Below are 26,849 nucleotides of genomic sequence, written 5' to 3' on the forward strand. Positions count from 1 at the left end.
TTGTCTTTGTTAATATTTTTTATGGTATAGTCTTGGCGAAATTTGTGATAATAGAAGTATAAAATACAATCATAATAGTGTACCAACTTACAATTCCAATTAATTATAGTCGAATTTCGACTACTGCGCGACCTCCAGTCTCAATAAGAAGTTGTGAATTGATACTGTGAACTTGGCTTCCAGCAGCCAGAAAATAAATACACAGATTGCGGTAGTTGACTTCATTCGGTACTGCTTTATTTGTAATTCCATTTGTACAACTTTTAAATATGTGTTCACAACAGAATACATTGCTTTCTTCCTTGTTTTTTCCGACTACCGTCTTTTTTAATATGCCTCATTCCCACTACGGTTATCGCTCCCACCAACAGTGTTGCCATATGACAATCCAAAATTTGTCTTAATTTTAACATGATAAATTTTATAAAAACGACAATGTCCATTTTGAGGACATAATCCAAACGTTGGTCAAGTTACCGTGACTGCTTTTACGGGTCCAAGTTCAAATTCGAGATAAATTCAGCTTCTTTATTAAATAATATATTAATAGTATAATATCCTTCGGTTTGCGAGAGTCGTAGTCATAATTAAAACTAGTTTTTCGTGGTCGCGTAAGACTTAAGCTGTTATTCGTCGATATTTGAATTTTGTACTATCTACCCTCTTTTTTTTAAAGTTTAACGTTAAGATTAAACTGTAAAAGTAATTTTAATTAATTTTGCTGATGTCCAGGATCTATAAAATTGATAATAGTATCGTTATTTTTATAATACCAGAGATCCTTTTTTTTCTTCGAAGGCTGGTTAATCATGCCATTTGGTAGTGGGTAGCTACCGATGCTAATCGACACCACCAGAGGATTCCTTTTAACCTTTTTGAAGGAAAAAAACTTGTATAATGCGTGTCAGGAATGATCTCTGGAAACCCTCTCAGTCGTACTTTCTTGTTCCGTTCACTTTGGATGCGAAATATGAACTCATATAATCATTTCTATAAATAACTAGCTGTACCCGTCCACTTCGCTGGGCATTTAAAATTAACATTATTATTTGTCACCCCCACAAAGATTCTCATCATTAACGCCCCCGCAACTGATGTAGGGAGTCCAAGACTCATATAAATATTAGCCTATCCATTAAGTACATGTATTTTCTACTACCAAGTTTCAAGTCAATCGGATGCATGGTTCAGTAGTTATAACGGAAAATCTGTAAAAACCACTGTAGATTTATATATTAGGGCGGATTCGACCAAACTTAAATTTAAACTCGAGTAACTATACGAGGAATAACCTATTCCATGATTTTAATCTCGAGTAAATTCATAGTCGTTTTTCCACGTATACTTGCGCTAGGAATAACAATACGCGAATAGCAGAGTGAATGGTGAACAAAAATAAAATCCGGCAAATAAATGTTGTTGTTCAACGGCATAGTGTAAGAGCATACAAATCGTCAACTCGATTTTGCCGTATTTTAGTGTGAAAAAGTAGCTGTTGTGTAAGATATCCAGCTGTCAAACGTATTATTTTTATTTCTTGTTTGTTTGAGGGAATTGTCAAGTTTTGTCGTGTGGTTTTATCTTTTTTCGTTTAAACGTTGCATTCAGACTATTAATAATCATTTAGTGCATTGCGTTGACTTGAAATTAAAACAGAATAAATATTTATGAAATGACAGACATCAGATGTTGGACTGACAGACGCCATTACTTTATTCTAGGAATAGCTCCGTTATTCCGTGCGAAACGGCGGTATAGTAACAATTCCCGAATAGGCCCACTATTCTTAGAATTGTAGTTGGTAAAACGTAAAATTGATTTACTCTCGATTAACTGACGAGTTATTCTAAGAATAAGATTTACTCTTGTTTGGTCGAATCGACCCTTAGTATATTAGTATAGATTTAGCATTGACGTCATTTGTTGACGTCAATCAATCAATATTGTAACTCTTGTTAGCGATCCCACTAACAGTTTTCATTCACAAGATTTTTTAATCCTAAATTGTAATGTTGACATTTTCTTCGAAAACAAAAGATGTAATATTATTGAATAAAAAATATCGTTTGATGTGTCCGTGTCGGAACAGAAACGAGATCGCGTCGGTTTTGATGGACGAGGCCCGCGGGTCGTTTCGCTAAAATTCTTTACGCGATTTTTCTATGCTATATAATTTTATAAAGAGGAAAGATTTGTTTGTTTGTTTGTTTATATTGAATAGGCTCCAAAACTACTGGACCGATTTGAAAAATTCTTTCACTGTTTGGAAGCTACACTATTCTCGAGTGACATAAGCTATAATCTTTTTTGGAAAAAATTAGGGATCCTTACTAAAGCTTCAATAATGTAACCCAAGGTGTAAAAAATTACCTAAAATGTTATTTACATCGCGCGCCCATCGTGATTTTATTTGTTGACCCGAGAGGAGCCGGAGCGGGCCGCTAGTTTTTTATATAACATTAAAATTGACTGCTGTTTGGAACAGCTATGTGATACACAGCATTTGTTTTTGATGAAAGTCAAAAGTACAAAGGGGACTGCTGTCGTAAAAGACGATTAAGGGATTTACCGGGGAATGGGCCATTCTCTCTGTATTATACTAGCGTATTTTTTTTATTGCTTAAATGGGTGGACGAGGTCATGACTTGCCTGGTGGAATGTGGTTGCTAGAGCCAACAGACATCTAAAACGTACATGTCGCCACCCAACTTAAAACATGAGTTTCTCAGTACAACGGCTGCTCCGTCTTTCAAACCGAAACGCATTACTGCTTCAAGGTAGAATAGGCAGTAATTACGGAAATTAAAACTTTTGCTAGCTTGATTTTTATTACACCAAAAATTCTGTCTATTTTTACTACGATGCAGTTATGTGTTTCAGTTTCAAGATTGGAACTTTGACCTCATGTCTCAAGGTGAGTGATATTGGCGGTGCGATGCCCAGTTGTGAGGTCGAGTTTCAAGTCTACACGGCCGTTAACTCAAAAAAGTTCTATGGTTCAAAGTGATTGCGTTAATTTCAGGATGTCTATGGGCTTCTATGGCTATTGCAATCAATGGGAGCCTGAGTTCATAAGTTCCATATATAATACGCGATAAAATTCAATAAAAAATGTTCCTACGCAAATCTCTACAAAATGACTAAGTTAGAAGAAACCTTTATTCAGATAATGACGAACATTACCGCCATTAGAGTACTGGCGTGTGAAAGAGTTACGATATGATTTTGCTACATTCTCTTTTGTAACTGATTTCCCTTTTTTACTTTTGTGTAGTAAAACTTTAGAATTATAAAAAAAAACATTAAAATATAACAAAATAAAATAGACAATTTATAATACACGAAAGATTCCGTATATCACATATTTACGGTTGTAACAACTACTAAAAATCCAATACGGTCTGTTTGCCGACACGCCGCGCCGTAAAGCCGTATATAGATTTTCAATTAATAAGGCTCGTTGTACAACGACGCTCAAACGATCAATGTCATGCCTCGGCGACCTATTCGTTAGTGTCGCGTAGGTCGCATCCTGTTACGAAACAATTTGCGTTTATATCAACAGATATCTATATATTAATACGTGAAGCAAAAACTTTGTATCCCTTTTTACGTAAATTGTGCGGACGGAGGAGTATGAAATTTTCCACACTTATAGAGAATATAGAGAAGAAGTGCACAATGCTACATTTTTTTTTAAATAATTCATAAAAGATACATTAAATCAATAAAGAAAACATTACACACACTACATACCATGTATTTGACGCACACACGCATGCATACTATTTATTGTCAAACTTTTGTTCTTGACGTATGTTGTCAAATTGAGAATAGATTAAATATTGTTTGTCTTTGTTAATATTTTTTATAGGGTAGTCTTGGCGAAATTTGTGATTATAGAAGTATAAAAAAACAATCATAATAGTGTACAAACTTACAATTCCAATTAGTTATAGTCGAATTTCGACTACTGCGGGACCTCTAGTATATACAATTTTAGTATTATTTTATGTGTGTTCAATAGGTTAAGTCAATCTGTGATTAACCAAAGTAATTCAATGATAGAATAGCTGAGAATGCAATTTTTAAAATCAGTTTCGCAGAATCAACCCTATCATATATTAATAATCAAAATAGAACTTTCTAGCTTTTAGAAACACAGTTTGTCTTTCAAGAGACACATCTAAGATTCATGCATCAGCAAGATCAAACAAAATTTTTGAAGTACGTCATGAAGACTTTTTATTAACTACTACTATCTTTTTATTGTGCTGATGAAAATATTCCTGTTACATAATAAAGAAGACTTGTTTAATAACACCTGAAAGTGAGTCATAACAAACTGTTAGACAAAAAGGATTTCACTACTATTTTATAAGCATTTTGATTATTAAGATTTATGCACTAAGAAAGGTACGGTACGTAATTTTGGTGGTTGGTTTTTCAACATAAATTACTAAAAAAAAATTTTGTAATGACCATAACTTCCGAGTAAACACAATCTGACCTCTAGGTTTCCATGCAAAGCCCTCATAGGCTCTTTAATAAAACAGACATAACTCACAAGATGTGGGAAGTCGGGGAGCCCCGGGGGCCTATTCATCACCTGCCTTGTCAGCCGACCCGGGGCAGATTATACTACGCTTTTTTATCAGATCAGGACCTGCTAAAGTCGTGTTTTTTGCAACGCTGGAATTTTTCTGCGCTGTTTATTTTGATTGCGCCTCTTTTGCCTTTTTGTAAATCCTTTTATTTATCCCTTTGTCAAGTGATAAAAAATAGTCGGGTCTGTCAGCAAAACGCGTGAAGGATGGCATTTTTGTTTCTGTTTGGCCCCTGGTCAGCGCAAAGGATTTGTGGATTATGTGAATCTATTACGTTCTCACGTTTTCAAAATAAGATATTTTATAGAGGAATTCAAAATGTGGTAAACTTTGAGTCTTAGTAAATTATGTCACGAAAATTTGTGAACAATTTCCTGTAGATACTGTAACGTATTAAATATGTGAGATTATAAAATTTCTTGTAAAAAATACTCACAGAAGAAATAATTTGAAACACCTGCTTATTCCGGTCTAAAACTATTCAAATCCCTCGCGATACAAATGCACCGACTTAATCTAGGCCGTGACACTTCCTGGAAGGCTATGCTCGACTTCTGCGAGTGCACCATCTCGCAGAAGGAGGCGGCGGGGCGAGTGAGGCAAAGCTCTCCTCACTACGCAGAAATCCGCCGCCGCCGAGCAGGGGGTCGGGACTGGGGTCTCGTCCGTAACCCGGCCCCCTAAGAGCTTCGGGCTCCACCCGTTTTGTGCGGGAAGGAGCCTAGGCGTGGGGCAGCGTGGTAAGCCGCGTTCCCCCGACCGCTCCGGGGGAAGGTGTAGCGCGGCGCCATCAATACGGGCTCTTGGCCCGTCGACCGAGGGAACCGGCGGTCGTGTCGCTGGCGGCCGCCGGTCCGGCGTCTGGGGGACGGCGGGATGGATGTAATATGCTCTGCGTAAACCCTGTCCCGCCGTCTCAATAGCTCCGACTGGGTTCCCACCCGGTCCGGGGTAGGGCGCCGGCTGTGAGCGGCAGGAGTTTTTAGTGAGGTTCAACTCCCACATACCCCACCCGCACGGCGGGTGGGGATCCGGCGATTTTCTCCTGTGGAAAAAAAAAAAAAAAGCCGTGACACTTCAAAATGATTAAAAATACTTTTTACTTACTACATAAAGTATTTTAATCGTCGAAAATAATTAAAGACAATAAAAAACGCGAGGATTAAACGAAATAGAAATATAAGTTTTAATAACTACTTAGAAATGTCTTGAAAAAATCCGAAAGTGAAATAAATAAGTACTTGGAACACGAATAATGTATCAAAAAAAATACCAACCCTTAGTCCCGTTGGTTTTAATAATAATTGAACCCTCTAACCTGTCATTTTTGTTTTATTTCGTTTTCTCAAAACAAATATGACGTATTTTTTTGTTTTCTTATCGACTATTTTGTTTGAGCATTATCCATAGCGAAGCAACCGCGCGTTCCGATTTGAGGAATTTCACATAAATCCTTTATGCATACAAATGTAACTTCGAGGCCTTGTATCAAGGTGGGTGGTTCACGTTGTGATGTTTATGAACTTCTTTCTATAATCGCGAATTGTTCTCTTGCAATATTACAATGTATGAAGTAAAGTATTTGATATTAATATCACCATTTTTATTGCTAAGCACGCCACTTCGATAAAGCGGCACGACACGAGAACCCCTCATCGTGGCCGCCGGAAACTACATTCCCGATCCTGCGGAAAAAATGGAAAGCAGTCGACGTCGACGTCGCCCAAAACACGTCATCTCGGATCCTCCCGATCCACTAACGGTGCTTTTAGTTACCTCAAGCACCGATCACCGTTCTCGTCGAACCCGTTGCTTGCGACGAAGGGCTCGACGAGTAAATTAACTCTCAGACACAGCCCAGTGAGTTTCTCGCCGGATCTTCTCAGTGGGTCGCGTTTCCGATCCGGTGGTAGATTCTGCGAAGCACGACTCTTGCTAGGGTTCGTGTTAGCAATGTCGTCAGGTTTGAGCCCCGTGAGCTCACCTACTAGTTAAGGTTACGCTAGAATAGCCTCCCAAGGCTACCAGCTTAGGTAGCAATAAAAAAAAATTTGCTAAGCAACTCTAACACACGTATGCAGTGTACATAAAGTTTAAAGTTTGGATAAAATATCATAACAAAAAAACTTCTTTAGCTATTTTTCAATGGAGTAAACAAAATTGATGTTCAATTTAAAACATCGAACTGTTAATGCTAACAACACCTTTAATTATAAACATAAACGTTTTAAATAATATACAATTTTCTTTCAAATCATAAATATCGCGTCTCCGTATTTATTCATGTTATATTTGTTATACATATCAAGAAATATACAATAACAGGTTGGAATTTCCCGAGCTCTTCGAAATCTCAATATTTGATTCGTAGATATTGAAGTTTTGAACTGAATAAATATTTTAACAAACTTTATATAACTTTAGATTAGATTTAAACAGTTTCTGAGATGGATCCATTTAAAGCGATAGATTTAGTCTTTTATATTAACAGAATCCGCCCGCCACCGGAGTAGAGTTCATCCATAGTACCTGGAGCCACTGCGGTCATCCACAGTGCGTTTCCAGAGATCTTTATTGCCACGTACCATCCGGCTATGGAATGAGCTCCCCTCCACAGTGTTTCCCGAGCGCTATGACATGTCCTTCTTCAAACGAGGCTTGTGGAGAGTATTAAGCGGAATTAACCTGGCATTGCTGAAGTCCATGGGCGACGGTAACCACTCACCATCAGGTGGGCCGTATGCTCGTCTGCCTACAAGGGTAATAAAAAAAGAAGAATAACAAGACTACATATCTATCTGACCTAATTACAAATCAAAACCATCCAGACGCCCCAACACCAAATATGAGTCTGGCCATGCAGTTACATACACACGTATTAAACGATCAGTGATTAATTGGAAGAATCTCTCTGCCGCTAACATTTCCTTCTTCATGCTTCTGCTACGAAGTGTCATTCAACGTGGAATGTTTAACTAATGTTTACTGGTGGTAGGACCACTTGTGAGTCCGCACAGGTAGGTACCACCACCCCGCCTATTTCTGCCGTGAAGCACTAATGCGTTTCAGTTTGAAGGGTGTAGTAGCCGTTGTAACTATACTGAGACTTTAGAACTTGTATCTCAAGGTGGGTGGCGCGTCTACGTTGTAGATGTCTATTGGCTCCAGTAACCACTTAACATCAGGTGGGCTGTTAGCACGTCCACCCAACCAAGCAAAAAAAAAAACCGCAAGCACTAAATACAAGTCCAGAAAAACGTCATATTGGTTGTGACTTACTTCCTAGTTTTTTTTATTGTCTTTGTAGGCAGACGAGCATATGGCCCACCTGATGGTAAGTGGTCACCGTCACTCATGGCCGTCCGTAATGCCAGGGGCAGAGCTAAACCGCTGCCTACCATTAAGTACTATCCGCAAGCCTCGTTTGAAGAAGGACATGTCATAGCGTGAAGGAACCAACTGAACTATTTCGTCCGTCCGATGACCGGTAATAGGATAACTTCTTGATGCTCCCGAGAGAGATTGAATAATGTTGCCTAATCTTGTCACAATAGATTGCCTTAGTTGGAGATTGTTGGCCAAACTGACACTTAAGAGTTCAAATGACAAATGGGCATTAACGGGCTCTATGCTCGATAATACTCCGTCGGAAGTGTTAACGAGGTAGCGAAACGTTGATATCTTATCTTATCTTTAATGATGACATTACTAATGTGATTCACGTGAATATAACTGTTTTTGATTGTGGGGTTTTTTTTTTATATTTTAGTATATAGTTCGTGCTTTATTGATTATTTTATTATAATTATATATATTTATTACTTTGATATTTTTTTATTGCTTAGTTGGGTGGACTCACAGCCCACCTGGTACAACGTAAATGCGCCACCCACCTTGAGATATAAGTTCTAAGATCTCAGTATAGTTACAACGGCTGCCCTACCCTTCAAACCGAAACGCATTACTGCTTCACGGCAGAAATAGGCAGGGCGGTGGTACCTACCCGCGCGGACTCACAAGAGGTCCTACCACCAGTACAGAGTGCAATAAAATTTATCCTACACATATGTCTACAGGTTTTTTATGTCTCATTCTTGACATATTATTATGCGGTACTAGCTCTTTTAATTGTGAAGGAAATTGAATTTGTATTTTTAAGTAAGTAGCCTAGACTGAGTCAACGTTATGCTTACGAGTCATTTCATAAACAGAGCAGTGTTTTAAATACTCTTAGTGCGATAAACACATGATTTAGATGCGACATTCATAATACTAGTCTAGTCACCCGGTAGTCGAAATTCGACTACAATTAATTTAAATTTTAAGTCCGAAAATTATTAAGGGTCTATTGTCAAGGCTACCGTAGACCTCTATAATGGTGGCGCAGCGAGCTTCGTGCTCGGGGCGTGGCGCGTCTCCCCGAAAGTGAGCTGCGGGCGCGGAAGGCCCATTCTCGGCGGTCCGTGCTCGAGTCGTGGTCGAGGCGATTGGCCAACCCCACGTGGGGGCTACGGACCGTCGAGGCGGTTTACCCAGTCTTTGATGACTGGGTGAATCGTGACGAAGGACGTCTCACCTTTCGTCTGGTGCAGGTGCTGACCGGGCACGGATGCTTCGGGAAGTACCTGCGCCGGATAGGGGCTGAGCCGACGACGAGGTGTCACCATTGTGGACACGACCTGGACACGGCGGAGTATACGCTCGCTGTCTGCTCCGCTTGGGAGGAGCAGCGCCGTGTCCTGGTCGCAAAGATAGGACCTGACTTGTCGCTGCCTGGCGTCGTGGCATCGATGAGTCGTGGAAGGCTATGCTCGACTTCTGCAAGTGCACCATCTCGCAGAAGGAGGCGGCGGGGCGAGTGAGGTAAGGCTCTCCTCACTACGCAGAAACCCGCCGCCGCCGAGCAGGGGGTCGGGACTGGGGTCGTATCCGTGACCTGGCCCCCTAAGAGCTAGGGGTCCCACCCGTTTTGTGCGGGGAGAGACCCAGACGTGGGGTGGCGTGCTTTGCACGCTCACCCACAGTAGGAAACCGGGTGATGGTAGACCGCGTTCCCCCGACCGCTCTGGGGGAAGGGAACCGGTGGTCGTGTCGCTGGCGGCCGCCGGTCGTCCGTGGGACGGTGGGATGGATGTAATGTGCTCTGCGTCAACCCTGTCCCGCCGTCTCAATAGCCCCGACTGGGCTCCGGCCTGGTCCGAGGTAGGGTGCCGGTTGTGAGCGGCAGGAGTTTTTAGTGAGGTCCAACTCCCACATACCCCACCTGCCGCGCGTGTGGGGATCCGGCGATTTTTTCCTGTGGAAAAAAAAAAGACCTCTATAATAACAAATTTCGCCAAGGCTACACTATATACAAATAATGCTGAAGACAAACAATATTAATCTATTCTGAATGTGACCACAGACTTTAATAATAAACAAAGGAATATATATATAAATGCGTCTGTATAATTATGCGTGTGTGTCAAATACATGGTAGTGTGTGTAATATTTTTTTTATTGATTTAATGTATTAATATGTATAATTGTTAAAAAATATTAGAATTCTCCACTCCTTCTCTATATTTTCTATAAGTGTGTCATACTCCTCCGTCCGCGCAATTTTCGTGAAAAGGGGTACAAAGTTTTTTCTTCACGTAGTAATATATAGATTCGTTAATTTATATCCAAAACTTCCTAGTTCCATATCTCCGAAACAAAAAACAAAAAAAAAAAAAACGATACATAATAAGACGTGATGCCATAAAAACCGCTTTTTCATTTTACAAAATATATTTAAAAAAAAAAACAAATTTATCTAAGCGGCACCCGGAAGACCTCATCAGATACCTAAATAAACATACGCAAATGTTTTATTCAACGGACGAAACAAGGAAAACGCTATAAAACACGAAAAGAACGGGGTACCATTTTATCTGCCATAATAATTCATCATGAAAGTGGGTGCTTCCAAAATTTATTTCACCGAGAGAAATTAATGACGTCATTTCTTACCGTATTCTTCATCGAGGCATAATAACGATCAGTATATCTAAATACAAATCGATTACAAAGATCATTAAAACTTTTCGAAGCCACTAAGTTCGTATTCTGCGGATGCATTGATATCCTGCATGAGTTTTCATGACCATCCTGTATTATATTGAAGCCATATACTATATTCCTTTTGTTATTCATTTGGTCATAGCATATAATAATATGACTGAGGACCGAATCTCTGGTTGTTTTTCAAAAAGCATGACGTCATGCCTGCTGACGTCACCAATAACTCTCTTCACAAGGGGGTAGTCGCTCATTTTTGGTGTAATAGAAAAACTAGCTTGCTTGCTAGTAGCCGTTTATTTCCATTTTAAAATATTCAGGACATATCGCCTTTTCGCATTAAAAGTGTACAATTTCCAAAAATATTCGAAATTGAGTTAATATGCGGAATCGTTTGGTATCACCGGTATTTTTCTCATAAATACTGTCAAAAGAGCGTAGTTTATTTTTAGATTTTATGTATTAGTTTACCTATGTTTTGACTACTGTTAACAAAATTAATACATCATTTTATTTTACTTTAAAAGACAGATAATGTATTATAACTAGTAAGAAAGAAAATATTAATGTTGCAAAGATGATTACTATTAAAAACTAGCTGACCCGGCAGACTTCGTAATGCCTCTATTGATAAATAAAATACCTAAACTTTTGTATAATATAAACTTAAAACAAGCAAAAGGAATCCTTCCGACGGGGGACACATCAAAGAAAAAACAAAATTGTTATTTTTATTTAATTCCGAGCATTTTCATATTTATCTATCTTTTAAACCTTCTCTGGACTTTCACAAATAATTCAAGACCAAAATTAGCCAAATCGGTCCAGCCGTTCTCGAGTTTCAGTGAGACTAACGAACAGCAACTTATATATAGATATCACATGTTAAACCTTTAAACACTCTCCTGTAAAATTAGTAAGTTTTGAGATTATATACAGTTTTAATGCGAGAATACGATATATATGCAACAACAGCCGGCGACCAAATAACAAATATTGTACAAATGCGTAACACGGTTTTATTATTCACAGTTTCCCGGTAACAGCAGACATGGCGCCGATGAGTTCTCTCCTCGTTTATTACGTCACCGAGGCTGGTGAACCAGTCAGCGACGTGGCCAGTTTCCATGTCCGCCTCCTTCACAAGGAAGTAAGTGATTGAATTAATTACCGAGGAAATCAATAAGTCTTTTAGGCAAATGTCTTTGCACTATCGTGAGCTTACAAATTCTGTAAGATAGATAAGAATTCGTTTCGGTTTGAAGGGTGGGGCAGCCGTTTTAACTAGACCTTAGAACTTATATATCAAGGTGGGTGGCGCATTTACGTTGCAAATGTCTATGGGCTCCAGTAACCACTAAACACCAGGTGGGCTGTGAGCTCGTCCACCCATCTAAGCAATAACAAAAAAAAACTTTCACAGCTGATTCACGAAGTAGCCCTTGGATATCATCGAGTTTGACATCTGCAATTCCAAATTTTGAATGATATCAAGTATTCGCTGTCATTTAATTGATATGACATTGCAGATGCAGTTGTAGTAGTTCTGCTTCTAACTGTATAAGGTAGGCGCTGACACGAAGGATGGTTTACCCAGAGAGTATGAATATGTACTGCTTTAAATAATTTATTGTAGATAAGTATGTACACAAACAAACTATAACAAGAGTGGTACCATAAAGAATTAACATATAGGAGTAGTATAGCACTGAAACGAACGATAGGTAGCACAGCGAATATCGATATGTACTGCCCGCAGTTTTCAAGATTGCCGAAGTGTTGAACAACAATAATAGATGACTAGCGACCCGCCCTCGCTTCGCTTCGGAAACATTAAAACACACATGAAACCATAAAAATAAAAAAAATAAAAATTTAAAAAAAGTAGCCTATGTTCATTAGGGACAATGTCGGCTTCTAATGGAAAAAGAATTTTTCAAATCGGTCCAATAGTTTCGGAGCCTATTCGAAACAAACAAACAAACAAATCTTTCCTCTTTATAATATTAGTATAGATATAGATTGTCTAATAGTGGACTTTGTCAAATTGTAAGGCGGCTGCCCAAGTAGTGGCGGGTAAGTGAGTCGCCACAACATAATCGACTACTGTTAATTGACAATGGGGCTATCAAAATAGTATGTTGTACGGTTCACAAATTTTTGTTATGACACGAGGCTTGTTCGAAAACCTAGTTTGTATGTATTTGTTACATGTACCAGTAAATTTGTGTATTACTTGTTTATTATTAACACAGTAGTAGTTTTAAATTAAATTGACTATTAAAAAATGTCAATTCCTGAGGAAATATCAAGTAAATTTTCGTCGTTTAAAATTTCGTACTGTTTCCGTTTAATGGCTATAACTATTATCTTTATATTACCTTTATTTTTAGATGCATCTTTAATTTCTAATTTGCTCTTGTTATTCTTTAATATTATTTTTATAATTACAGAGTAGCAATCCAAACAATCCAATCTAAAAATCGAGAGTAACAAAACAAATAATGTTATTTACATATTATTATTTAAATCAGTTTATTAATGAATCAAACACATCGATACTTCAACACCGTCTAAATTAACACCACCCGTAAATCCGATAGTAAAATTTTAAAGTTTTACTGTGACATTTTCACCAACATGAACCATTATAATGAAAAGTCCTGCACGAGCCGTTTTGTTAATTGACGGGAATGTTCCAACTATCCAAACAAAGGCAGTGCGACATGCAAGTGACATCCATATGTAGTGGCACATATCTCAGCTTATTATTTTTGGTTCGAAAACAAATATTTTATCTATACTTCTATAGGTATTATAAAGAGAAAAGATTTGTTTGTTTGTTTGTATTGAATAGGCTCCGAAACTACTGAACTGATTTAAAAAATCTTTCATTGTTTGGAAGCTAGTGACATAGACTATAATCTTTTTTAAAAAAAATTGGGATCCTTACTAAAACTCCAATAATATAACCCAAAGTGTAAAAAACTTACCTAAAATATTCTTTACATAGCATGCCCTACGAAAACGATTGATGTTAGAATAAAATGATGTACTACGACTTTGTAGAACACATTATTATTTACAAAAAGTGTCGCGACAGCATATGTCTAACTATTACAGTTATGCCGCAATAAGTGTTCTTTTATTTTTTTAAATAACACAACGTCGTTGAAATTTTTGTTAAAGACCCGAGCGGAGCCGGAGCGGGCCGCTTGATTACAATAAATTCATTAATTTCAATACTTTGAGCTCATTATTATTCAATAATATACCTTTGATATTATCATGTTCTAGTTGATATCTAAATTTGTGTTCGTCGACAATCTATTAACGAGACCTTGACAATAATGGTGGACAAAGCGAAAAGTGATTTGTTCGTAAACCTAAACCCGATCATATTCCGTGGATATTGCGATAGATATGGAAACAATTCGTTTCATTTTAAACAAAAAATCGATTATGAACTTTTCGACATTCATTTGTAATTCACACTAAACTTCGTCCCCTAAACCGAATTCGATATCTCCAGCACGAAATCAGTTTTCAAGTAATCTTTCGGTCTGACAAAGGATCGAGATTCGGCTTCGAGATTGCGGAACACAGTATCCTTTCCATAAATTACAATTCCCAGACGCTTTCGAATTATATAGGAAATATTCTGTAGAGAAAATATTAATAATACCGTCGTGGAAAAGAAAATTAATAGGCACCTCCATTTTAATTAGCCTTAATAGCTTCAGCTCCTGGCTTCCTAAAAGGTGTTCCGGAACGACAAGTATTGTAATGATTGGGCTCTTCCAATTAACGCTCGGCCCTTTTAAAAGTAATAAATGTGGCCTTAATGGTACATCTTCATTCACGTCATTACGGCATCAGTGCGCCATTTCGAGAAAGCGGCACGACACGAAAACCCTCTCATCGTGACCGCAGGTAACTACATTCTCGATCCTGCGGACCGAATGGAAATCAGTCGACGTCGCCCAAAACACGTCATTTCGGATCCTCCAGATCCATTAACGGTGCTTTTAGGTACGACAAGCACCGGTCACCGTCCTCGTCGAACCCGTTGCTTGCGACGAAGGGCTCGGCTAGTGAATTAGCCCATAGATACAACCCACTGAGTTTCTCGCCGGATCTTCTGAGTGGTTCGCGTTTCCGATCCAGTGGTAGGCTCTGCAAAGCACTGCTCTTGCTAGGGCCAGTGTTAGCAACACATCCGGTTTGAGCCCCATGAGCTCCCCTACACGTCAAGGAGAAGCTGATATAGCCTCCCAAAGCTATCAACACGTCACGATAAGTCCGATTATGTATCTAGCAATGATCATTATAGATTGATTGTCATGTTAACAATTGTATAAATAAGTTTTTAATTTAGTTCGATTGGATAATTACATCCACATTATTTTCTATCAATAATCGAAGTTTTGTATTTACCATTTGAAAAACAAAATTCAAGAAAGCTGTTTTTAGCCAAACTAAATCTAGATTTTTTGTATTTGTACTTTAGTTGTGGATATTTTCTAATTATTTTTAAAATCTAGTATTTAATATTATCAGATTTCACTGCCACAAACTTTTAAAGATTACACCCTGCTTCATCAGAGTCGCTGCGTTTAATCAACGAACACTAATGAAAGGCAATTCATTGTCGGTTAAAGGGTGCAATTAAGAACGTTGTAATTCGGTTGATTGTATCCCAAATCGGTTTTATCCCGGCTTGTTGTACCCAATAACCATATTCTAGACAAGATAATTGCCTCAACATAACTTCGTTATGTAGTCTAAATAGAAGCGATTGTCAAATTGAAATGATCATGTAATTGTTGAAATTGTGCAATAATCATTTTAGATAATTAGCTTTAACTTTATATTCTTTGATTTTATATTATGATTATATACCTAGTCAAGTCATAAATTCTGTCACATGTTTAATGTAAAATAATTGGAACAAGTTTATTCATTATGTAACCATTCATATACCAAAATGAACTTAACAAAACATAGATTCTTATGACACTAAATTTTATTCAAAATGACCTCCGTGATTTTGAATACAGGCCTTCAATCTGCGCGGCCAGTCGTCTATCGCAGCACGAACGAGGTCCATGTCAATATCGGCGGCTGCCTTAATCAAGGATGTCTTGAGTGACTCCAAATTGGGATGAGGCTTTGAGCACGTCTTTTCCTCCAAGTGTTGCCATATCTTGTAATCTAACGGATTCAAATCTGGACTGGAGGAGGGTCAGTCTTCGTGCCGGATGAAGTCGATTTCATGCGCCGCCAGCCAGTCTTGTGTGCTCTTCGCTCTCTGAGCTGGCGCCGAATCTTGTTGGAATGCCCAGTGCCTGTTATTGAACATGGTATGAGAAACAGGTTCCACAAGGTTCGTCAGGACTGTATTTTGATACACAACTGCATTCGTTTTTACACCTTTCTCACAAAAATGTACCTCTGTTAAGCCCCAATAAGAAAATCCCAACCATACCATGAGCCAGGATGGAAAATGACCTCGTTGGATACGCGGAATACGGTTGCTCGCTTCTTCACTACTGTGTGCGTACACCTTATCATTTTGTTTGTTGTAGCTCTCTTCTACGGTAAAAATTTTTTCATCCGAAAAAAGAATTTCCCGATATTTTTTTCCCGCGTACCGCTTCGACAAAGCGCGGCATCTCTTCAGTCTCAGGTCCATTAGACGAGCATTCAAACGATGTCCTGTTTTTCTTCGATATGCCCGAAGCCCTAAGTCTTCATTTAACACCCTTTTCACCGTGGTTCTGCTTAACTCCATCCGAAGGGCCAACAGTTTCTGCTTACGTTAGGGATTTCTTTGAATTCGCGCCTTCACGGCTTTTATCACTGCTGGAGTCCTAACAGACCGAGGGCGACCACTTCTTGACCTGTCGTCTACACTAGAGTCTTCATTGTATCGTTTGATGGTACGATAAACGAATCTTTTGGTTATATTCAAATTTTTCAGTATGTTAAAAATTTGAATTGGCGCGTAACCGCAACAATGCAACGCAATAACTGCAACACGGTCTTCTTTGAGCGTCCACTCCATATTTAAAAATGAGTAAAATTCTAAAAGTAATACATTTTTATTTTCATAAACAATTCGGAATTCTAATTCAATAAACTTTTTTGTGGCCAGCATTCTAAAGGAAAAGTTTTTACTGTGTGACATAACTTATAACCTGACTAGTTATATTAAAATAATGTTATTATTTATTAAATTCTAGGTATTTTTGCCACGAATTTCGAACGAATTTTGAGCGAATTTCTGCACTAGAAAACAAACCGAAATACTAGACAAAGTACTATTCATATTTAACGAAAACTGCTTTAGTTCCGCGCCGACCGGTCACCGTCCTCGTCGAACCCGTCGCTTGCGACGAAGGGCTCGACGAGCGAATTAACCCATGGACACAGCCCACTGAATTTCTCGCCGGATCTTCTCAGTGGGTCGCGTTTCCGATCCGGTGGTAGATTCTGCGAAGCATTGCTCTTGCTAGGGCCAGTGTTAGCATCACTTCGGTTTGAGCCCCGTGAGCTCACCTACTAGTTAAGGTTACGCTGAAATAGCCTCTCAAGGCTATCAGCTTAGGTAGGGAAAAAAAACCGCGCCGTCGACTCAGCAATGCAATAAAAAACTTAAAAAAAAAACAATCAGTCCCACCAAGCTCGTTCTGCCCGTACTCAGAGACTCTTCTTTCAGGTGGCAGTGGCAGTCGAAGAAAGAAGATGGTGGTATCCCAGAGCTGTATTACAACTTCGAGTTCTAGCTCCCCCAGATTCAACAATGTGCCTGATCGGTGCTCGGACTCCTCCCGATACACGATTTGATCCTCATCAAACGTAAGTACACTTAAATGCTTCTATTGTTAAATGTCTGTGATATCTTTCAATTCTTCATTAAGACCGTCAGCAATTTCTTTCGAAATTATGTTGCTTTATACTTGAAAAGCTTCTTGAAAAAAAAAACCCTATTTACTAGTCTTCATAATGAATAGTTAATACTTCACTGAAAATTAGTTTCAAGTTGGTACGAACTATACAGAAAAAAGCATGTTCAAAGCAAAAGTCTGTAACCTATCATTGGGGTATACAATTTATCAATGACTCATTTGAATAGCTTAAGCATAGATGCAAGTTACTCGAATTATTAGGTTCGGTTAAGATATTAATTATTTGTCATTTAAGAGATCAAAATGGAAAATTTGACGTATACATAAGTAGTTTCGCTATCAATAAACCAATTCATTCTTAATATAATTAATTCTCTCTGATACTTTCATCCGGCAATTCGTATGCCCATCCTTCATTAAGCTTTGCGCCAATTGGTTTCCTGTAACGAACCTTAATAAAACCTATTTTCCGTTAAAGCTTACCTGCTCGTCAGTATTTTCTAGGTGCTTATTATAGAACAGTATCAAATGATCTTATAGTTGCTTTAATCTTTTACGACCTTCCAAGAAAATTGATTTATTTTATCATCAGTTAGACAGTTTGTGTCTTATAATAGTTCTATTAACATTTTTGATTGTACCTATAAAGTCTATAGCTTAAAAAAAGCGTCAACTCATCCGAGAATCCGATGACCGTCGTTTATTTCCACAAAATCGACCCTTGTTTTCCGAATCGCTTCCTGATCACCGAGTCTGGATTATGTCGTAGAATTCATCTTTCACTGGATCCGTCGAACAAAACTCACTGGGGACACTCGCAGCCTTCTCATCTGTCTAAACGTTGGACGCGTGTGAATTTGTCGCTTTATCGAAGCTATATGAATAATTTGCTTTTTGTTTGTTCAGTCCTTCAGTCCTTGTACAGAATGTTTGTTTAACTTTTCATTTCATATTTTCATTTCGGATAACGTTGCCGCTTTGTTTGTTCTTGTATTTATGTCTGTGTTTTGAATTTTATTTTCATATCTTTTGATTTTATATTTCAACAAGATACCTACTTAATATGTTGATTATTATCTATTGCAATCATACTATTACATGTGTTACTTAAGATTCTAATTATATTTGGTTGAACTAGACGTATATTTACAAAATTATTGACACGGTAATATAATACAACCAATCAGTAGCAATAAAACAGGATACTACAACTATTGAACGGTGTGAGATTTTTAAAGAAATAAAGGACAGATTTATTATTCAACAGTATTTTCAATTGTACATGAAACAATTTCATTTATTCTCAGCCGTACCTAATTTTGAATGAGTTGAAAATAGTGCAGTTGTTTTTCTTACATCTAAGGAGGATGAACAGGATAGGATGGATAGGATAAGGAAGATGAGTTCTGGTATAAAACATTGACGTACGAAGTGGTTGGGCCGAGTTATTAGAGCAAACGAATGATTGTTAGCTAACTGTTGATAGTAACAACAAAAGGTATCCGGACTTTACAGCTAGTATTTAATTTACAACATAAAGCCAATAATATATTTTTAGCGCATCATTAACAGATCCCATTTGTAAATATTAGGAGCACCGACCACGAAGATCAACCGGGCCCGGAATTCGTGTCGGCTGGGGTTTCTCTGTTCGTTGGTGGTGGGACCTGCGGAGGAGGAGTTCTGTACAGACAGAGAACCGCACCAGCTCCGTGTGCGCCAGCTCAATTGGTACCTCCCGCAAGTCACGACAGGCTCTGGATGTGGAAGTGCTTCAATTATACGTAAGTCCTATAAACAGTATTACGAGTTTTATGTTACGGATTATCAAAGACTATAGGCACGAGAATTGACAATGAGTTCTCGAACACATTTGATGAATTGCTGGTAAGAGCTGTGATTTTGCCCCAAAACACGTCATTACGGATCCTCCCGATCCATTAACAGTGCTTTTAGGTACCACAAACACCGGCCACCGTCCTTGTCGAACCCGTCGCTTGCGATGAAGGGCTCGACGAGCGAATTAACCCATAGGCACAGCCCATTGAGCTTCTGGCCGGATCTTATCAGTGGGTCGCGTTTCCGATCCGGTGGTAGATTCTGCGAAGCACTGCTCTTGCTAGGGTCAGTGTTAGCATCACTCCGGTTTGAGCCCCGTGAGCTCACCTATTAGTTAAGGTTACGCTGAAATAGCCTGTCAAGGCTATCAATTTAGGTAGAAAAAAAAATGATTTTGACGCCGACTTATTGAAAGATTTCCAGAGCCCATAGACCTAAAAATGTGAGTTCCGCTGCCCCCATTAATACAAAAACAAAAACTTTAGTTTAAGTTTAAATTGGTTTGGCGGTTTGATCGTTTATTTAGAAAGGCAAATAAAGATAGAGTTTACTTGAAACTTGACCATACGTGTTTCCACTAAAACAAGAACATAGCTTCCAAGGATGTAGCATTAATAGACAATATCAGTTAAACGAAGAAAGAAGTTTCTTGAAATCTGCTTCGAATGTTTAACGTAAGGAAATTCAATATACATTCTCTACAAGTACAAGTTATAGCGTAATTACCATAAAATTAATAAGGGAATGAAGTTAAGCAACTTGGAAACGTCTTTACACAGAATTACTTGATTAGGCAAGAAATATAGAGGGAGTTTTAATTGATTTTAAAGATGATCTTAAGTTAAGATTCTTAACTGTATGTATGTACTCTTTAATTTTGATGTAAGAGTTCCAAAAAGGATTTCGATTATCTAATTTTTTTTAAATTCGGTTCTACGTAACATCAGAAAAATTAATTTAAATGTTAGATGCTTAACTCTAATTTGGATTTAGATGTAGCCGAGGTAGGTCATCGGTCATGAAAGATAACGCAAATTATTAATTATACTGGGGGTAGGACCTCTTATGAGTCCGCGCGGGTAGGTACCACCACCCTGCCTATTTCTGCCGTGAAGAAGTAATGCGTTTCGGTTTCAAAGGTGGGGCAGCCGTTGTAACTATACTTGAGACCTTAGAACTTATATCTCAAGATGGGTGGCGCATTTACGTCGTAGATGTCTATGGGCTCCAGTAACCACTTAACACCAGGTGGTCTGTGAGCTCATCCACCCATTTAAGCAATAAAAAAATAAAACATTAAGAAGAAGACCTCATGAAACTTTGTAACTCGGGTGTACGAGGTTATAACGCTCTTGGTGCTAAGCGGTATATATGTTTATGTATAAATATATATATATATATAGGTATACATATTTTTTTATCCTGCCCTTCTCCCAGTCACCTGGGGTCGGCGCAACATGTTTTCTCCTTCCATACTCTTCTATCATATACCATTTCTTCGCTCACTCCCCTCCTACCCATATCGTCTTTCACACAATCCATCCATTTCTTCTTAGGTCTACCTCTTCCTCTAAATCCTTCCACATTCATAGTTAACACTCTCTTAACAACCTCATTTTCATTTCGTCTCATCACATGTCCATACCATCCCAAACGTGCACGCCTCAGCTTCTCTGTCACAGGTGCCACTTTCAGACTTCCTCTAACATATTCATTCCGTATTCTATACATTCTCGTTACTCCACACATCCATCGCAACATTCGCATCTCTGCTGCATGCAAACGCCTTTCATCCGCCACTTTCGTTGTCCAACAAGCTGATATATACCACTATAAATATATATCCGACAATATAAGTAGCCATTATGATAGCTTATTACAAAATTATGAGCTCGTGACAGTGGCAACAGTCTTTTGAGAATCATATCGAGCAAGATCGAGGGACTGCTGATCAATAGCCTTTGCAGTAGGCACTTGGAAGGAGAAAAAAAAAATATATAATGGTATAAAATGTATATAATGATAGTTATGTGTTAGATTTTTTAAGTTACTAACATAGATTATAAGTAATTATTACTAACAAAATGTTATGGTTTTAAAAAAAAAAAAAACTGAAATAAAGCATTAAAAATAATTAAAAAGAAATAGTAAAGCAATTCCCACAGTAATAGTAGTAAAAGTCAAAAATAAAGCCAAAGCCACAGATGCTAGTCCCGCAGGATCAAACAAACTAAGATTACCAGGAAAGCCGGTTCGCATAAATTCAGAATCTGCTGATGCGGTTGTCACACGACATAAGTTACGGCTGCGTCTAGCCATGACAAATGTTCTTGCGTAATGAAACTAGAGCATAAAAGGTCTAGAACGCGGAAATGCAAATTTCAATAAATCGAACTAACCGCATTTACTACAATCTATATATTAATACGTGAAGCAAAAACTTTGTATCCCTTTTTACGAAAATTGCGCGGACTGAGGAGTACGAAATTTCCCACACTTATAGAGAACATAGAGAAGGAGTGCACAATGCTAATATTTTTTTGCACAAAAGATACTTTAAATCAATAAAGAAAACATTACACACACTACCATGTATTTAACACAACACATACATAAAAATATACTCTTTGTTTATTGTCAATTGGGAAACTTTTGTCATTGTTTAAAGTCTGTGGTCGAATTGAAAATAGATTAATATTGTTGGTATTTAATATTATTGATCTATAGTGCAGTTTTGGCGAATACTGTGATTATATTATCGAAATATAATAGTGTTTGACAATAGAACCATAATAATGTTTAAACTTATAATTTCAATTAATTATTGTCGAATCTCGACTACTGCGGGGCCATTAGTAATAATAAATAGCCTAGCTATCGAAACAGCTGTTGTCTTTATCACTAATTTAAACATAATATGTGAAGTCGATAAATGTGTGTTTCATAATTAATGTATAAAAATAGTATATTTGTAGTTAATTAATTCGTTCGCACACGGTGATTTGAAATGATTTGCAACTTTTTATGGCTGTCGTAGTTTTTCGGTGAGACTTTTTTCTTGTTAACATAAAGATAGCGGGTGATCCAATCCATCCATGCAATTGGTGTAGAATTGTTGCAATCATAATATAGCCGGAATTCTTTAATAATAGTTTTATTATAGACTAGCGGCCCGCTCCGGCTCCGCTCGGGTTTTTAACAAAAAATTCAACGTTATTTGAGGTTGTTTTATTTTTTTAAATAAAAGAACACTTATTACGGCATAACTATAATAGTTATACATATGCTGTCTGGACTTTTTTTGTAAATAATAATGTGTTCTACAAAGTCGTAGTACATTATTTTATTCTATCATCAATAGTTTTCGCAGGGCATGTGATGTAAAGAATATTTTAGGTATTTTTTTACATCTTGGGTTACGTTATTGGTGTTTTAGTAAGGATCCCTGATTTTTTTCAAAAAACATTATAGCTTATGTCACTCGGGAATAGTGTAGCTTCCAAACAGTGAAAGAATTTTTCAAATCGGTTCAGTAGTTTCGGAGTCTATTCAATACAAACAAACAAACAAATCATTCCTCTTTATAATATTAGTATAGACGTCGTGTTCATTTTTATACCCATAACGTCACCGCTCAAAGGTCTTGAACATAAACTAATGTGGAACAAGATAAATGTATCTGCAAATGGAATTGTATGACGTCACTGCGTGAATACCACGTACCACGGTAATAGATCGCTCGAATGGTCGAACAGTGAACTTCAAAGACTATAGACAGACGCATCGAACCAGTGTATATACAAGCTTCAAATACTTCAGTTCCTACTGGTGGCAGGATCTCTTGTGAGTCCACACGGGTAGGTAACACCACCCTGCCTATTTTGCTATATGGGCTGTGAGCTTGTCCACCCATCTATGCAATATAAAAAATAAAAAAACAAAAGTTACGGCTAAAGTCTGAAAGTTAACTAACATTTGTTAACAGATGAAGAGTTTCTTACGGCGGCTGTTTCACTTGACACAAATGAGTTTGCTTTGGGTCTAAAATAGATAGAATACGCGCGTACGAACTTGCAATGCAGTATATTTAACGGACCGCAACTGAGATAGTATCCTGTGCTATGAACGCCAGAAACAAGAGGAACGACTCGGACAATTGTAAATCAGTAGTTAAAACACGAATTTACTTACTGATGGTAGGACCTCTTGTGAGTCCGCACGGGTAGGTACCACCACCGCGCCTATTTCTGCCGTAAAGCAGTAATGCGTTTCGATTTGAAGGATGGTACAGCCGTTGTAACTATACCGAGCCCTAAGAACTTATATCTCACAGTGGGTGGCGCATTTATGTTGTAGATTTCTATGGGCTCCAGTAATCAGTTAACACCAGGTTGGCTGTGAGCAGGGCCACCAGGTGGGTTATAAAAAAATAGCAATAAAAAAATAGTTAGGTTGGGCAGGGTTTGATAAATAGGATACTAAGTGAGGAAGTTGCTTAGAAGGCCAGAATAAGCAGAGACATTGATCCGTCACTAAAAGTCATCCTAAGCAACGAAGGTTTTTTTTTTAAGATAATACTTAATATTAAAAGATCAAGACCTTTCCGATATTGAGTAGAAAACATAGATTTCATAGAGTAAATATCGCTGTCTAATGTCAACAAATAATAATATCCTATATAAAAATTATGTCCCCAAGGATTCACCCAAGAATAGCATTAAGCATATCCTGAGTACTATATGAGTATACCACAATTGTCAATATATTTTTACTGGTGGTCGAAATACGAGGAAGAAAGACGTACCTCTTGCTAATAAAATTAAGCACGCAGAAATTTGTTAATTAAGTATTTATTGGTGGTACAATGCTTTACAATACGCCACGTTATAAGCCTTAGGTGTGTACTGTCTCGCCCCCTTCTGCCAATCCAATTGAAATTTCGAGCTCATGTCACAAGGATGGTGGCAGCATTTGAGCTCCAACAATCACTTAATAATAGGTGGTACGTCAGCTCCTTTTAAGTTCTCCATACGCAATAAAAATGATACGAACTGAAAATCTCAATAATGGTTTTCAAAATAGATATTCTTCATAGTAGAACCCATGTATGCCTCACGGTTGAATATAAATTAGTGCTTTGCGTATAAAAACTGCCAAAGTGAAGCCAATAAATTTGTTATTACTAATCCATCATACACGATGTCAAGTTGCAAATCTATGTTACGTTTCACGTTGAGACAGAATGACAAACTGCCTACGAAGATTAGATTTCGGCAGTTGACGGAGACAAAGCGATTTCGTAACACTGTAAAAGGCCTAATGCAATATTTGGATTTAAAAAATCCAAAACCACTATGAAATCAATCGTTGGGTCAATCGCTGGGTCTAGCTATAATCCAAATATCCGGTTAGATGAAGTACTTACTATGTTCACTAGTTTCTGACAACAAATTTTGAATTTTGTTAGCTATTTAAATGAAAAATTCTGGGTGTACTTAAAAAAAAACACTTAGTTGAAAAAGTAACGCAAACATTTTTGAGTGTTCTGAAATAATATATAGAACTGCAATCATAGGCATATGGCATTACTGATTCACGCATTACTGCTTCACGGCAGAAATAGGTGGGGTGGTGGTAGCTACCCGCGCGGACTCACAAGAGGTCCTACCACCAGTACCTAATTACGCAAATTATAATTTTGCGAGTTTGATTTTTATTACACGATGTTATTCCTTCACCGTGTAAGTCAATCGTGAACATTTGTTAAGTACGTATTTCATTAGAAAAATTGGTGCATCGCTAGATACGAATGCACCGGACGTCTTATCCTTTAGGCCACGACGAGTTCAAAATATCCACAGCGCATTTCTGGAGAAAACTTTGCCATCGCCATTAGTTGACAATGCTTTCTGAGCGCAATGAACTACAAGGCCACAGTGGTAGGCAACGACTTGGCTTCTCTCTGGGCATTGCTGGGACATAGTAACCACGATCATTAGATAGAACGTATGGTCGTTTGCTTGCGAAGACAAAAAAGTGATAATAATATATTATTATTATGGTTTTATGTTGTAAATAGAACCAGGTTGCATTAGATATTTTTTCTTCGTTATAAATTCGGTTGCATCTTTACGACTAGACCCCAAATTATAAAATTTCAATTGTACTGAGAGTTACATAACGTAATTTGTAAGGAGAATTAATAAGTATTTATTAGTTGAGCATGATCAATACTATAGATAATTTTAATAACGCCTAAAAAAAATCAAAACTGAAAGCTCTACCTGGATCTTTGAGGAATATATTATCTTAACACGAAATTCTTAAGAATTCAAAGAAATCCGAAGCTCGTCAAGCAAAAAAAAACTTTAATGTTTTCCTTTGAAAGTTATTCGATTTTCTTTGAGCGAAAAATGATTTTAGGCAAGCCGGATTTTGTAAAAAAAAACCTTTCGAGTATTACAGTAATATAAATTTAATAACACGGGCTGTTAGAAATTCATTCATTTTGCTCGTAATTTCATACAATAACTGCTTAAATTTTCAATGCATAAGTAATCGCATTCATTTGTAAACAAAATATACTTATAAATCTATACAATTATCGAAAAATAAACAAAGATTTTTCGATGTTAGGTCAAAATTATAATCGAATTCTCTAATTCATCGGTCCTCCTTACGAGTGGACGATTTGAAGTTGGTGAAAAAGACATTGAAAGATTCTCTTTTATAGACAGATACAGGTCAAGCTACTGAAAGCGTGCTACCACTTAACACCAAGTGAGTCTTGAACTCCTTTGCTCATCTATGTAATGAAAAAATTAATACACTTACAATACAATTACTGGTGGTAGGACGTCTTGTGAGTCCGTACGGGTAGGTACCACCGCCCCGCCTATTTCTGCCGTGAAGCAGTAATACGTTTCGGTTTGAATGGCGGGGCAGCCGTTGTAAGAGTATTGAGACCTTAGAACTCATATCTCAAGGTGGGTGGCGGCATTTACATTGTAGATGTCAATGGGCTCTGGTAACCACTTAACATCAGGTGGGCCGTGAGTTCGTCCACCCATCTAAGCAATAAATAAAAATACTTGAGACACTGAGCTTATGACTCAAAGTAGATACTTTTTTTTTATTGCTTAGATGGGTGGACGAGCTCACAGCCCACCTGATATTAAGTGGTCTCTGGAGCCCATAGACATCTACAACGTAAATGCGCCACCCATCTTGAGATATAAGTTCTAAGGTCTTAGTATAGTTACAACGGCTGCCCCACCCTTCAAACCGACACGCATTACTGCTTCACGGCAGAAATAGGCGGGGCGGTGGTACCTACCCGTGCGGACTCACAAGAGATCCTACCACCAGTAATACTTTAGTTTATTTTCTGATATCTAGGAGTTCCAGTCTTAACACTAGGTAGGCCCTGAGCTCTATCGAAAATAGAATG

The 26,849-nt window shown here is 37.9% G+C and overlaps 1 protein-coding gene across 1 annotated transcript in view; it reads left to right on the forward strand.

The window, feature by feature from the left end:
• The window catches only part of LOC105843003 (C3 and PZP-like alpha-2-macroglobulin domain-containing protein 8), a 287,401-nt gene that overhangs the window by 221,199 nt on the left and 39,353 nt on the right, over positions 1-26,849 (forward strand). Inside the window, exons 10-12 of the mRNA XM_038011434.2 lie at positions 11,682-11,799; positions 17,371-17,510; positions 19,153-19,344. Of these exons, the coding sequence (XP_037867362.1) occupies positions 11,682-11,799; positions 17,371-17,510; positions 19,153-19,344 (450 nt within the window). The remainder of the gene's footprint in view (positions 1-11,681; positions 11,800-17,370; positions 17,511-19,152; positions 19,345-26,849) is intronic.

Source organism: Bombyx mori, chromosome 6 (genome assembly GCF_030269925.1).
Source record: "Bombyx mori chromosome 6, ASM3026992v2".
In the NCBI taxonomy this organism is placed as follows: Eukaryota; Metazoa; Arthropoda; class Insecta; order Lepidoptera; family Bombycidae; genus Bombyx; species Bombyx mori.